General features: G+C 50.7%; 1 protein-coding gene across 1 annotated transcript in view; it reads left to right on the top strand.

Moving 5' to 3' along the window:
• The window catches only part of Cep164 (centrosomal protein 164), a 67,193-nt gene that overhangs the window by 30,593 nt on the left and 22,117 nt on the right, over positions 1-14,483 (top strand). Inside the window, exons 7-10 of the mRNA XM_059267748.1 lie at positions 53-130; positions 8,460-8,828; positions 10,008-10,088; positions 11,997-12,080. Of these exons, the coding sequence (XP_059123731.1) occupies positions 53-130; positions 8,460-8,828; positions 10,008-10,088; positions 11,997-12,080 (612 nt within the window). The remainder of the gene's footprint in view (positions 1-52; positions 131-8,459; positions 8,829-10,007; positions 10,089-11,996; positions 12,081-14,483) is intronic.

Genomic DNA, 14,483 nt, shown 5'->3' with positions numbered 1-14,483 from the left:
CAGCAACAGAAACCCTGACTAAGACGCTGTTCATCATTGTTCTTGTTTGCAGAGTGTCCGAAGCTCCAGTGAGCTTCTCAAGAACCTGCACCTGGACCTCAGTGCCCTGGGAGGTAACTTTGAGTACGAGGTAAGAGCCCGAGAACCCTGCTGGTAAATGCCTCGCTCGGGCCGTACCTTTTTTCCTTCTGAAGCTTTGCCGCTGTCTCGCGGAGCATATGTGGAAAAGGAACTGGTCCATTTGGGTCTGTTCAGGATTTCTGGGGTTCAGGGAATCCATTCTCTCAGCTATCAAATGACCAGTCTAAATTTTAGACAGGGGGTTGTCTAGGTAAATGAAGAGCTGGAGCAAAGATTTAAGGGTAGACAAAAGCATATGGGTGGGTATAGCTTCTGGAACATGCTTCCAAGGGCCCACCTGTCTCTGAAGTCTGACCTGTGCTGCCTCCAGCATGTTTTTCATGGGGAGCACACAGGCAGTACAAGTTACCATGTCATTATACTCATACTTTTTGTGCATGTTTTGGAACCTGGACTTAGAAATCATAGGGACATCTCCTATTGTATGTTCTCTGTCTAGTGTCTGATTTATTATTATTGTTTATTTATTATATATACAATGTACTGTCTGCATGTATGCCTGCAGGCCAGAAGAGGGCACCAGATCTCATTATAGATGGTTGTGAGCCACCATGTGGTTGCTGGGAATTGAACTCAGGACCTCTGGAAGAGCAGTCAGTGCTCTTAACCTTCTAAGCCATCTCTCTAGTTCTTGATTTAGTAATTTTTAAGCAAGTAACAGTTCTCTAAATTTTCCTAAAATATTTGTTATAAGCACTGAATCATGAAGTTGCAAACTAGATTCATAAAGACATCTGAATATCGACCACAAGGTCTAAGCCTCATACAGGTCTTATATATTATGTTTTAAGACAAAATCACTTTTATATCATTAGAATGACCACAAAGCTGGCTAGAAAAGCAAAGGTGCTCCCCTCACAAATTTTAGTTGGTTTCTTTATTATGCGTATTCTTTGTGTGTATGTGATTGTGTGTGTTGCACATGTATGTTTGCTGTATCATATGTTCAAGTGCAAATGGCGGCCAGAGGAGGACATTGGATGTTCTGCTCTACCACTCACTGCCTAATTATCCCCTCAACATAGAGTTTCTCACTGAGCCTGGCACTGGGCTGGCAGCCAGCATGTCCCAGGGAATCTCCTGTGGCCACACCTGACTTTTTACATGGGGGCTCACGCTTAGACAGCAAGCATTCTTACCCTCTGAGACATCTCCTCAGCCTCCCTTATTATTATTATTATTATTATTATTATTATTTATTTTTTTTTTTTCGAGACAGGGTTTCTCTGTGTAGCTTTGGTGCCTGTCCTGGAACTCACTCTGTAGACCAGGCTGGCCTCCAACTCACAGAGATCCGCCGGGCTCTGCTTCCCAAGTGCTGGGATTAAAGGCATGCGCCGCCACCCGCCCAGCCTGTTTTTTTAATTGCATTTCAACGTATTTATTTGCACTGTGTGTGTCACAGAGTACATGTGGAGGTTGGAGGACAACTTTCAGGAGTCAGTTTCCTCCTTCCATGAGGTTCCTGGGGATTGAACTCGGGTTGTCAAGCTTGGCAGCAAGTGCCTTTACCCACTAAACTGTCTTCCTGGCCCAGTCTCTTTTATCTCTGACTCATATTTCTTGGTACTCACCACTCCTTGGAGGTCAGGGTACTTGCGACCTCACTGTGGGTGCATCTTTTAAGGGGATCCAACCACACGGATCTTTGGGGCAGGACCTATCTCATAGGGAAGCTTTGCTTATTATCCCCGGATCTGTTCAGCCTTTTGGTTCTGCACAGTCAGCTATGTTTTGATTGTGACTTTAACACTTCTGCCAAATGTAGCACTTCTCCCGACTGCCCCATCTGTATCTCCAGTCTGATACACGTCTGCTTGGAGGCTGCTCCTTCCGAGTGGAGCTGCTCTGCCTGAGTAAAGAACTCTGTTTGGTTCTCTACGGGAGGACTTGGTTTCCTTCTCAGCCACCGTTAACCAGCGCTGACTGACTGGTGGACTCCAAGAAGGTCCTCAGTTTGCACCTGGGTGGATGTCTGTGACTAGGAGAAGGGGTGTCATGAAGGCTTGCATGTTTGGGGAAAGAGAGTAACTGCTTTACAGGGGACCAGGCACAGGGGGAGGGTGGTGGTGGTGGTAGTGGTGTAGATGCTGCATAATTTATGTCTATATACCCAGCACCTAGCCCACTCGCTGGGACACAGGAAGTGCTTGGGTGTGTTTGGTTTAGCAGCTGAGAGAATGGAGTGGAGGGTATCTAGACAGGCTGGGTGGTGTTTCTTCCTTCCCTTGGCTTCCTCACTTTCTGGGGACAGTAGGTGTCTGTTCCTTGCAGTCAGCTGGTGGGTTGAAATTCCCCTGTAGCTTGATCCTGACTACTTCTTAATGGATTACAGATGTCAACCGAGAAAGGTGTTTCTCCTCTGACATGGTATGGACTTCTAGAGTTTTCCCTTTGCTGGTGAGGGGAGTGGGAGCTTTTAAAACATTTTAATAGCTTGCTTGGCACCACAGGGAGGTGGGGAAGTGTCTGGAGTAGGTGATGCTTAGACACCTCGCACACCTGTCTCCACTTCTCTGCCACATGGGGTGTTGGAGTCCTGTGTTCTAACCTCAGGTAGGTATTAGGGGTTTTTCTTGGGGGAGATGTTAGTAGTGGAGATCAGTGTAGGCGTCTAGGCAGGCAAAGCTGCCCCCACTTGGGCAGTGCCCTTTGAAATGACTTTTGTTCCGGTGTATTACCCCCCCGCCCCCCCCCCCCCCCCTCCATCTGGGTCTTGCAGTTCGCTCTGGTTGCAGCTGCAGCCTTTCTTCCCGGGTTTACCCTGCCCTGTGTTCCCAGTCACTTTGCTCTTACTTCCATAAGAGGGCAGCAGGATGGCAGGAATGCAGTTCCATCAGCGTCGACTCCCTCCTCAGCTTTCCAACCTAAACCCACTGCTAGTCTATCACAGAGGCAAAGGGAAAGGTTCAGGAACCCACACCAAGAAGGCTTCTGAGGGAGAGGGGGAGGCAGAGGGTGGCGAGCAGGCAGTATGTGGTCATGTGGTGCTGATGAAAAGCCATCAGCTCTCGAAAGGAGAGGGAGGGAGCCTCGGCTTAGAAATCGCAGGATGATGTCAGTGTGATTGGAAAGTGCTAGCTACACCCGGGGAGCTGTGCAAAGAATTGAGACCAACTGAATGGGCACCAGACCTGGAAAATAACCCTGGCCGATGGTTGGCTTAGCAGGAGTCTCCCCAGAACAGTGTGAAAGCATGGGCATGCTGTTGAGGCAACCTCCCCCCAGCCCCCATGACTCCCCGCTCCTGTCCTGTGTGGATCATGGGAGCCCAAGTGCCTTTGTGCTCTGGACAGGTAAGGGGGTGGGAATGCAACCTGGGGAGCCTCGTGACTTTTGAAAAGTGTTAAATATTCAAGAACCGGTTCTGACAGTCACTCCTCTTCACCCCCTCCTCGTGCAGATGGCGAAATCTTGAAATATGCCTTGAAATGCAAAAGGACCTGAGACTGTGGCAGGAGGAGGTTGGGGAGTTTGAGCATGGAGAGGCCCAGAGCAGAGCTGTGTACCCACAGAGCCTGGAGCAGGAGACTGTACAGAGATGGCTGGGGTGTGCACACTGGCTGGGGGCTTCAGAACCTAGGCCTGGGGACAGCTGAGGAGCATGGGCAGGGTGAGCAGGGACAGTGTGGAGTCAGATGAGATGCTTAGATCTCCTGCATCCTGTTGTAGATGATAGATAGCCAGTGTTTAATTTCCCCTGCCTTCTCTACCCAATTCTGGCTGTCCTATGGATGTAGTCAGTAGATGTGGATGTAGACCAAAGCCATTTATTTTATTTTTAAGGCCGTTTGTTTTAATGGTTGCCTTATTTTATCAATTTTATGTTTAGGTAGGCAGATTGAGATCACGCAGTCACATGGAAATCTTCATTTTTGGGGCGAGGGGGGCTGCTGCAAGTGGAAGCTGGGGCCTTAGACTTTAGACACACACTCTCCCAGGGAGTACGCTCCACACTGAAATTCATCTTCTGAAGGGTTTAAATTTGAGAGTTGCCTAGGTGAAGCTCAAGAGTCTTGTAGTTGGGTTGTGTTCTCTCCAGTATAATTATGGGAATCTTGGGGCTAGAGAGTGGCTCACTGGTTATGAGCATTTGCTGTTCTTCCCAAGGACCAAGGGCTGGTTCCCATCACCTACATCAGGTGGCTCACAACTGTTTGTAATTCCAGCGGGTCTTATGCCCTCTTCTGGCCTCCATGGGTAAACGATCCCCACCCTGCTTCTGCCTCTGGAAAGCTGGGATTAAAGGTGTGCCACCACCATACCTGGCCGCCACCACCATACCTGGCCGCCACCACCATACCTGGCCGCCACCACCATACCTGGCCGCCACCACCATACCTGGCCGCCACCACCATACCTTGGCTGCCACCCTCTGAGTTTTATGGCCTACTTGCTTTTTCATCATTTTGAATAGTTAAGAGTTAACATTTCATTTCATAAGCACTGCACCGAAATAGTCTAATCCACATATGACTTTGGCAAATAAATACTACATCTCCAGTTGGGAGAGGAAGAAGGGAAGCCTCCACTCCTACCATTGGCTCACACATACTTTTTTTTTTTTTTTTTTTTTTTTGTAGGCCTGGCTGTCTAGCTAGAACTCGCTCTGTAGACCAGGCTGGCCTGGAACCCACAGAGATCCACCTGCCTCCTGAGTGTGCTGGGATTGCCACCACTGCATGGCAACACATGGGTTGTTAAAAAACAAAGACAAAACAAAACAACCTCAGTTGAGACTTTATTGAGCATCCATATATGCCAGAAACTGGGTTCTGAGCACAATAGGGAGTCCATCAAGTAAGGAAAATAAGCAAAGAAACCCACAGCTGTTATAGCTGTTGTGGCAGAAAGACCCAGGGTTCAGGGACCAAAGGCCAAGGAAGGCTTCCTGGGAGAGGGGATGCTGTGAGGACCAGTGGTAGTTTGTCAGGGGGTGGAGCAGTGATTGTATCAGGAGTATGTGGCTTAGTGGTCGAGCACAGGCTTAGCATGTGCCAGGTCTGACATCTTTAAAAACTAAAGAGAGTGTGTATAGCAGAGTAGAAAAATAGCCCAGTGTTCAAGCCCAGGCAGGAGGGGTGTAAGATATGGTGGGGATGAACTGTGAGAAGCAGGAAGGGCTCTCTGGTGTCTGACACTTTGTCTGTCTCCTAATCCAAAGTTTGTTGCTAGGTAACCCTCTTAGGACTAGGTTTCAGCCCCAGATTGAAGGTGGAGGACAGGAGAGCCTTCCTTAATTCTAGGATAAGCCTGACTAGCATGGACTGGCCCCATTTGTTGAATGACTCATGTGCTGAACACCCCCCCCCCCCCCTGTAAACCTCACCCTCCTCCTTGGAGCCACAGAGCCTGGTAGACCAGGTGTGGAGCTCCTGCTGAATGTTGGTGGCGTGGCCCCAGCTTGAATGAAGCTACCTTCCTGAAGAGAAGGGGCTGAGGCACCCCTTTAGACGGTAGCGTTATTCTGTATGAGTTTTGAGAGTGGTGGGGTGGTGCTGGCTACTGTCTGCTTCTCCCCCCTTCTGCTCTTCCCCCAGGGGCAGGCTTGGGACCAGCGGTCACACCTGCCTCCAGTGCTCCTTAGGTTTGGGCAGTCAGAACTCACCATTGGCCCACAAGGGACAGTTCCCTTTTCTCAGTGTTAGCTAGCGCCCCACAGGCAGGGTGGGTATGGTCATCTCCTATTCCCGAAGGCAGTGGGTGTGCGGCACACTGAGGGTGCTCAGAGGATGAATATGGGGTTTCGTTACCGTAGAACATTAGTGATCATTTCTGGGGCACCGACAGTCTAGACAGGCATAGTTCTAAGTTCCTCACCTCACTCAACGAGTGTTAACTTATTTAACCCTCCAGGTGGCTTTGTAAGGTGGGTACTCCGTGAATCTATGTATTTAAGAGGAAGGAGTGGAGGCACAGTAATTTGCTTGAGATTGCGTCTCCTGCCTCCCTGTACCATTCCTCAGGAGCCTGGGTTAGCCTGTCAGCCAGCTGCCGGATCCACAGTGGCTCTGCCTTTTTTTTTTTTTTTTTTTGGTTTCTCGAGACAGGGTTTCTCTGTGTAGCTTTGCGCCTCTCCTGGAACTCACTCGGTAGCCCAGACTGGCCTCGAACTCACAGAGATCCACCTGCCTCTGCCTCCCGAGTGCTGGGATTACAGGCGTGCGCCGCCCCCGCCCGGCTGTGGCTCTGCCTTTGGCTTCAGCAGACACTGCGCCAGAACAACAGCAGATACCGTGTTGAGGTCTTCTCCTTCAGCTGCTGACTCGACTTGGGATGCTCAGCTTTCCGCGACCATAGTGAAGTATCTGAACTGAACCTTAAGCCATATTAAGAAAAGGATTGTATCTGCTGGCAGTTTCGAAAGTGGGGCCGTGACTGATTAGCCCCCTTGTTTTAGGTCTGTGGTGAGGTAGCGCATCATGGCAGGACCCTGTGGGCACAGCACAGATGGTCACACCATAAGCCAAGGAGCGAAGAGGTGAAGGGTGTGCCCCTAGTAACCCAGTAGTGCCGCTCGGGGGCAAGCCTCCACCACACGGGCCTTTTGAGGGGCACTCCAGATCCAGACTGTAGCACTTAATACACTGCTTGTTTTAATCTTCAGGATAGCGAATCTGGAAGTCTTAAAAATCCCTGATCAGTAGTTGTTCAGCCCGACAGCCTAAGTGCCAGCACAGATGTTTTTCTGGAAGGAGGCTCTGAGTCTGAGCCCAGGAGAGATCACTGGCTGTGTTTCTGAGGGAGGGCTTTCTGTTTCTATTTTGGTCAGCTCTATGAAGAATTTACCAGAAGCAGCCTTGGATTTTTACTAGTGAGTTTGTATGTGGAAAACAGGGTGTGGTCCCTGTGTTAAGTGTGCAGCTCAGCTCTCCTTTCAGGGGACCCAGCCAAAGCGGGGGTTTAGAAAATTAACAGCTGCCAGTTACTGGCCCTTTTGTCTTTGCTGGTTCCTGCTAAGATTCCACTTCCTTCTAGTGTGACAGGTCCCACCAGGGGTTTGGGGACAGGGCCCCTCCTGCCTGATGTGGACCGTCTCTGACAGCAGCCTGCTTGAGCTCTGCTTGGCTCCGATTGCTCAGAACTGTCCTGTGCTCCCCTTTCTCTCTGTCACAGGTGATGATGGACCTGTGTCTTTCCTGAAGGCCCACCCTCCTTTGTCGCCTCTGCCCCATCTCTCACCCAGCTAATCCCTCTAGACATCGCTTCTCAGAGACCCCAGGTTGAGAGTCTTGGATAGAAGATGTGTCTGCGGGGTTGCTGGTGATGAGCTTGTGTAGGGAGACTTGGGGAGGAAGGGTACCCTTCTTATGTATTTCCCTTTCTGTCTTTGAAAAATGAAAAGTCTAAGTTCCGGTCTTTGCTATTCTCTTCTAAGTAAATATTGGCTCCTGAGGTCTGAGGGCTTGGCTGACGGGTCTGGGGGATGTGGCAGATGATGGCAGAGTTGCAGCAATTTCTAAGCCCTGTTTGATGTGTCTGTATCATCATAGAAATTGCCATTCAGTTTATCTGGATGGGGGCCAAGGGGCAGCAATCTGTGTTTTGCAAAGCTATTTGGGCAGCTGAAGAGATGGCTCGCCGTGGTTAAGAGCACATACTGCTTTTGCAGAAGACCTGAATTTGGTTCCCACGTACCTATATTGGGTAGTTCACAACTGTGCATAATTCTAGTTCCAGTAGGATCCAATGCTTCTGGATCTCTACAGACACCTGCACTCACATGCACATGCCCACCCATACACACATAAAACATTTAAAAAAAGCTGTTTGGGAGGGCTAGGGAGATGCTCAGTGGGTAGAGTGCTCACTGTGCAAGCGTGCAGATGAGTCCTGCTCCCTAGCATTCACTTAAAACTCCAGATGTGGCAGCATACATCTGGAGCCCCAATGGTGGTAGCAAAGAGACAGGTGGATCCCTGGAGCATGCTGGCCAGTTAGTCTGGCCAAATTGGTGAGCTCCAGATTCAGTGAGAGGCCATGTCTGAGAGCAACTGAAGAAGACAGCTAATGTTGACCTCTGGCTTCCATATGCAAGTACACACACATGCACACGCACACACAGACACACACAGACACACAGACACACACGCGCAGACACACAGACACACACACACACAGACACACAGACACACACACACACACAGACACACAGACACACACACACACACACACACACACACACACACACACACACACCTATGCAGGATAACGGTCAGAGCTCATGAAGACCAGCTGAGAGTCAAGGAATGGCCGCTCCATCTTGTGTCAGTCTCTAAACTTCTTGGCTCCTTTCTGACATTGTCTTTGCTCCCCAGGAGTCTCCAAGAAGCAGCCAGCCAGTGGACAAGAAGGATGTTTCTCTTGACTCGGATGCCGATCGGCCCCCCACCCCTGGCAAGCTGTTCAGCCAGGGTGCTGACCGGAGTCTGGACAGTTCTGATGGCAGCAGGTCCCGGGGAAGAGGGGCAAGTCCCTGGAACCTACAGAAAGAAAACGAGAACAGAAATCTCAAGGCTTCTGAGAGTCAGGTGGCTCCTGGGTTGGATCCTGGGGGTGATCACCCTGCCAAGGCCTCTAAAAAGGAACAGGCAGAGGAAGCCATGGAGGCAGGAGAGGAGGGTTCCAGGAGAGAAACAGCCAAGGAAGCGTCCGCCCTGGAGGAGAGCACATCAGACGCCAGTGAGGTAAGTCCCTTGGTCCCAAGGCAGTCGTCTGCTGGAATCTGCTGCTGCTGTCTCCAGCTCCTTAGCTTCCTGCCTCCATGTCTGTATTACCGAGTCAGGAGCTGCATTCAGCTGTCCACATCAGCCAGAGCCCTTAATTGTGACAGATATGCCCAGACCCAGTGGGAGGTAAAATCCTGAATGAAACGGCAGACCTGCTGGTGCCGGGAATTCAGAGCAGAAGTGTGCTTTTCCATTGGCACCTCCTGGGATAGCCATGCTCTTCATTTCTCCCTGTTACTTCTCCCCGCCTGTCCGTTGTCTTGGTTTGCTCAGTCGGAGTTCCTATAAAGAAGGGGAGGGGTGTGTGTGCGTGTGTGTGTGTGTGCGTGTGCGTGTGCGTGTGTGTATGTATATGTATATGTAGAGAGGGAGAGAGAGAGAGCGCACACACATACGAGAGCGCCCCTTTGGCATTATAGCTTTTCCTACCCTTAGTCTTTTTCCATATAGTGAGGGAATTCATTTAAAGAGCTTCTATCTAAGCCCTGGAAAAGACACTTCCAGAGCTGGTAAGATGGTTTAGTCCATAAAGTGCTTGCTGAACAACATGAAGATCTAACTTTGACCCCCAGAATCCATCTTAAAATCCGGGTATACTGATGAGCACTTTATAATCCCAGCACTGGGGAGGGGAGATGGATGGATCCCTGGAGCTCACTGGCCAGCCAGCTTAAGCCAGATCAGAGGGGCTTCAGGCCAGTGAAAGTTTCTGTGCCCAAAACAAAGTGGATGAACAGCATGGAGAGCAACCCAAAGCTGACCTATGGCTTCTACATGTTCACACACACACACACACACACACACACACACACACATACACACACCCTGCATGCACATGAGTATGCACACATATTAAGATACGCTTTATTTTTTCAGATAGCATCAACGTCTATACTGCTGACTTCCTGTCTCTACTATTCTTAGCTCTCCTTTCCTGTTTAAATCCTGCTGATCTGATTTAGGGTGTGGTTGTCCACTATCAGCATAAGTACATAGCCCCTTTCTTGTGTAGGTGTTTATAACTGTTGGTTTTCAAAACGGGTAGATTTTTGGCTTGGGCTCATTTCTATGTTGGGAATTCCATGGATAGCAGCCCGGAACATTTTGGGGGTGTTTCTCTGTCATGTGTCCCTGCAGGAGTCAGAGGTCCTTGAACACTTGAAGGACCCACAGCTCTCCGAGTCTGAAGCTTCTGCCCCCAAGTCTTTCCTTGGCCTGGTGAGTTGCAGTGAGCCCCAGCAGGGTGGTATGGAAGGGCTTGGTGAGTTGCAGTGAGCCCCAGCAGGGCAGTATGAAAGAGCTTGGTGAGTTGCAGTGAGCCGCAGCAGGGTGGTATGAAAGAGCTTGGTGTTTCTTTTTCCCTAGAGAAGTAGTTTACCAATGGTCACACAGCTGGGAAGTGGGACAGTTAGCCAACAAAATTAGGTTTTGTTAGTTCCAGTTTCTCAACTCAGTAACCAGGGGTAGCACTGCCCACTACAGTTTGCTGTGGGAATGAAGTAAGGCAGAGCATAGACTGTGAAGGGCTAGTATCAGCACTTTTACTTTGTGTGAATTGTCTATGAGGCCACCTGGGCTGCCTGGGGCCTGGCAGGACAGTTGTATCCAGGAGGCTCCAGGTGTTCCTGGGTCACTGAGCCATGCTTGAGGACTTTGCTAGGTGTTGGCCAGGATTTAATTTGAAAGTTAAGGCTTTTGTCCTGCACTGCCAAGCCATCCATGATCGCAAGTCCATTTGCCAAGTCTGAGTCTTAAAGGGAAGATTCGACTACTTTTGGCCCGTTGTTACCTCTGCATGTCCCCCTCCATCTGCTCAGAGGAGGCAGTTATAAGGGAAGGGATTAGTGGAAGAGGGTCAGGGATGAACAGGGAAGATCGGAGGGGTGCAGAGGGGTTAGACAGCTGAGTGCTTTGGCCCCACGCTGAGCCATGGGCTTCGGAAGCAGATGGCCGCTGCATTAGATGTTTAGAAATCAAACTGAAGGGAAAATAATCAAAATCCAAGAAAAACCCCACAAACTAGAAAGGCTAGAAAGGTAAGCAAAAAACAAAACAAAACAAACAAATAAAACCTCAAAACAAACAAAAACCCACAAATGCAAAACTCATTATTGGCCAAAACAAACTAAATCAAACCCTTCCAAGCCCCCAACAAAACAACAAGACATCTACTTAACCAACTAAACACTTGACATGATGGATAACTGTTTGACTGAACTCTAAGAAACAAGTGGTCTGGTCCTTCCAAAGCTGCCACCATGTGCTGCTGTGCCCATCAGCAGTCTTTACTCTGGGTGTGGAGGGAGGAAGCTGGAGACAGCAGGATCAGACCTTTTCTGGGCATCCTGCCATCCATCAGGGATGGCAGAACTGTCCCCATTAGAATACTGTTGGACAGCAATCCTTCACAGCCCAGCAGGATCTTAGGCTCAGAAGGGGCGTGGTGTGGTCCTGCTGGCAGCCAAAGGGCAGTGAGGAATTGGGCTTGGGGTGGGCACCTGCTGCGCATCCCCAAGAGGACTCTGGACAAATCACTGCTAATGAATCACATTGTCTTGAGAGAGAGTGTCACCTCTATGGGGAGAAGGATGGAAGGGGCCCATCAAGTCTCACTTCCAAGTCACCCGTGGGTTTGGGTTTGCCGGCGTTCTCCTGCCCTGCTTGGGTATGGGATGGGTGAGGAGGGAGCTAGCTGGGAAGAGCCATGCTGTGCGGCATGTGTCATAGGAAGAGTCAGGCCCGGGGCTCATCTGACCTGCAGCCCCCTTGTTACCAGCTTTTTGTCCCGGGCCAAATTTCACGTCCTCCGCGGCCTGCAGCTTGTCCATGAGGGCATAAGCATTTCAGTCTTAAAGGGTTATTTTTGTCTATAGTTTTATTATGAAAAATAACCAAATATATAGAAAAATCGGAAGAATTTTACAGTAAACCTTCCCACTCTCCACTCAGTGTCTACAGGGAACGGTTGGCTCTGCTTCTCTCACCATCTCGCCTGCTCTGAGCACTTCATTAGATGTCACAGTGTTGAGCTCGGTGCCTAGGACACAGTGCACACCTTTCTGGAAGGTGGGCAAGCGCTGACCGTGGCAAGGGCAGAGCTGATTTTCTCATCTCCACCATCTCCAGGACTTTGGATTCCGCAGCCGGATCTCAGAGCGCCTGCTGGATGGTGACATGCTTTCTCCGGCCGTGGGTGGGGCCTGCTGGGAGGTGAGTCTGGGTGGGCTAGCCTGGGCCCTCACCTTCTCTGGCAGCTACTTTTAAGGGTGACCCATAGATGACGCCTGCCCATTAGTGTGGACTTCTGGACATTCTCTGCGTCTAGACAGTTGCCTCGATGGGGCTTCTGGCCATGACTGCTTTGTTGCTGCTGTGCAGTGAAACATTCCTGCCCTGCTGCGTGTCCATTTATTCATACAGCAACTGAGGGTTGACCCCCCTGCCCACCCATCCCTTCCGGCTCTGCCACCCAGCAGCTGGGTCTACGACTCGCCTTACCAGTCTGCACATGCTGCCCCCTGTGCCTGCTCTGCCAGCCTTGCTGCTTCCCCTTTGGCCCCTGTGTTCTCTTCTTGAGGCTCTGAGACCCAGTTCTGGCGCCTGCTTGGAGGAGGTGACTTGCCCCCTCTCTGCTCCCAGGATTACTTTGCTTTTATAGTATTTTGTCTGTCTGCTAGACGTAAGCTGGCCTGCACCCAGGAAGGTACACAGGTGCCTGAAACACAGATGCTGCCCTAAAAGGGCGTAAGTCAGGGCAGCTGTTTGTCTCCTTTGTGGGCTGCTAGAAGAGGGATTCTGGCACACGGTCTCCGCAGGTTTTTAGGGAGCGCTTGGCTTGAGTGGATGGGAATCTGCTGGGTGAAACAACAGGATGTTTAATGTGAACCCAGCCTGGTGTGTGCTGGTGTGCGCTGGTGTGTGGGGTGCATACAGGGAGCCCCTGGTGGGGTGTGTGCCGGTGCATACAGAGTAGTGTTATCAGACTGCATTTGAGCCCCTTATGTTCCCCTCTCTGGTCTGGCTGGTGCTTTCCTGGGTGGCTACCCAGTGACCAGGTCTCTGCTAGACTTTGGATCCCCGTTTGCGGTGCTGAGGATATGAAGGCACGGAGAAGGGCAGGTAGGGTTAGGTAGGAAGGGCCTGGAGCAGGTGTGCTGTGAGGTCCCTTTGGTAACAAGGGAGTGGGAAAGCCACTAGGTCCATAGGGCAGGCTGTGGCTCCAAAGGCTGACTTTCTTGGGAACTGGGCCCACCCGAGCCCTAATGAGGCCAGTAGTCCCTTCTGGCTGCTACCCTTGGTGTAGAGCAGGTCAGGGGTCAGCTTGGATTTAGTTCTCAGCAGCTACCACCTGCTGGCAGGCAGCCCCACAGAGCAAGGTCTAGTTCATACTTCATCCATCATGGTGGAGTGTGGCTGGTACTAGATGCTCGTGCCTCTGGCAGGGCCCAGCCTGCAGCTGTCTCCTGTCTTCAGGGTGTGGAAGGGTGGAGCTGTGGAAGGAGGGAGCAGTGGCCGCTTCACAGCGGGGACAGAACATAGGTGCAGTCTTCTTTGTGGTCCACTGGGGCTCTGGTCTCATTTCTTCTGTTCTGATCTCTCCCAAGACTAGGAACAGGGAGTGCCTTAGAATTAAACTATCTTAAGTTTTGTTCATCTCGGAATTGTTTTGAGGACTAGGGATGTAGCTGGATTCCATCCCTGACACCGGAAGAAAACGGTACAGCTCAGATGTAAGAGCCATATAATAAACTGCATATTTAAAGAGAAAAACTGGATACATTTTTGCCCTCTGTATTCCTATGAAACTCTCATCACAGTCAAGATAATAAGCCCCTTCCACTGGGGGACATGGACTATAGGGCTCTGTGTGACTAGGTGAGTTCTCCACCACTTAGCTGCCTCAGCACCCGGGGCCCTGCCTTGAGAAGAACAACCATCTAAGTTCCTCAGGCCTGTCTCAGACCTGCAGTCCTCCTGCTTCCACCCTGGGACTAGATCTTGAAAACAGAACTCAGGAGCTGAGGGAAGCCTGGGGTCCTGGGGTCCTGAGTAGTGGTGGGTCAGAGGCCTGGCATGTGCCTGTTGGGCTCTTCTTTCTGGAGGGTGTCACCACACCCGTCCCTTACTGGGGTCCCCTTTTCCTTTTCTGGGGCAGGAGTTCTGGGAGCAGATGAAACTACTGAAGACCCACTATCTGCTTTCCCCGAGTTATCCCCTCTCTATCAGGAAGCTGCTTCAGCTTGCTGCAGAAGTACAGGACATGAAGCAAGCAGGGGACAGACAGAGTGATGGTCTGTGGTCAGCTCCAGTCGGCCTCTGTATCCTCACGGTCCCAGAGTCCTTTGTGGCTCTGGGCTCATTTTGAGTTTTTATTGCAGTCACCCTGTTTTGTTACTTACAGTTTGTGAAGTGCAGCTGGTCTGTGTGATCTCTGTTTCTTTGAAAACATGAGACCAAGAGGCTGATCGCGGGTGGTTTGCAGGGAAGGTTCGTGGTGAGCTGAACACTAGGAGAGCGAGATGGAGCTGGGAGGGTGTGCTTGCCTGTCATTGCGTGTAGGCTCTGCCCAGGCTGATGCAACGAGGAGTGGCAGCCCTGGCAGGGAGCCCTTCT

The sequence above is a fragment of the Peromyscus eremicus genome, chromosome 7 (genome assembly GCF_949786415.1).
Source record: "Peromyscus eremicus chromosome 7, PerEre_H2_v1, whole genome shotgun sequence".
Lineage (NCBI taxonomy): Eukaryota > Metazoa > Chordata > Mammalia > Rodentia > Cricetidae > Peromyscus > Peromyscus eremicus.
This window is presented reverse-complemented; position numbering and strand designations above follow the sequence as displayed.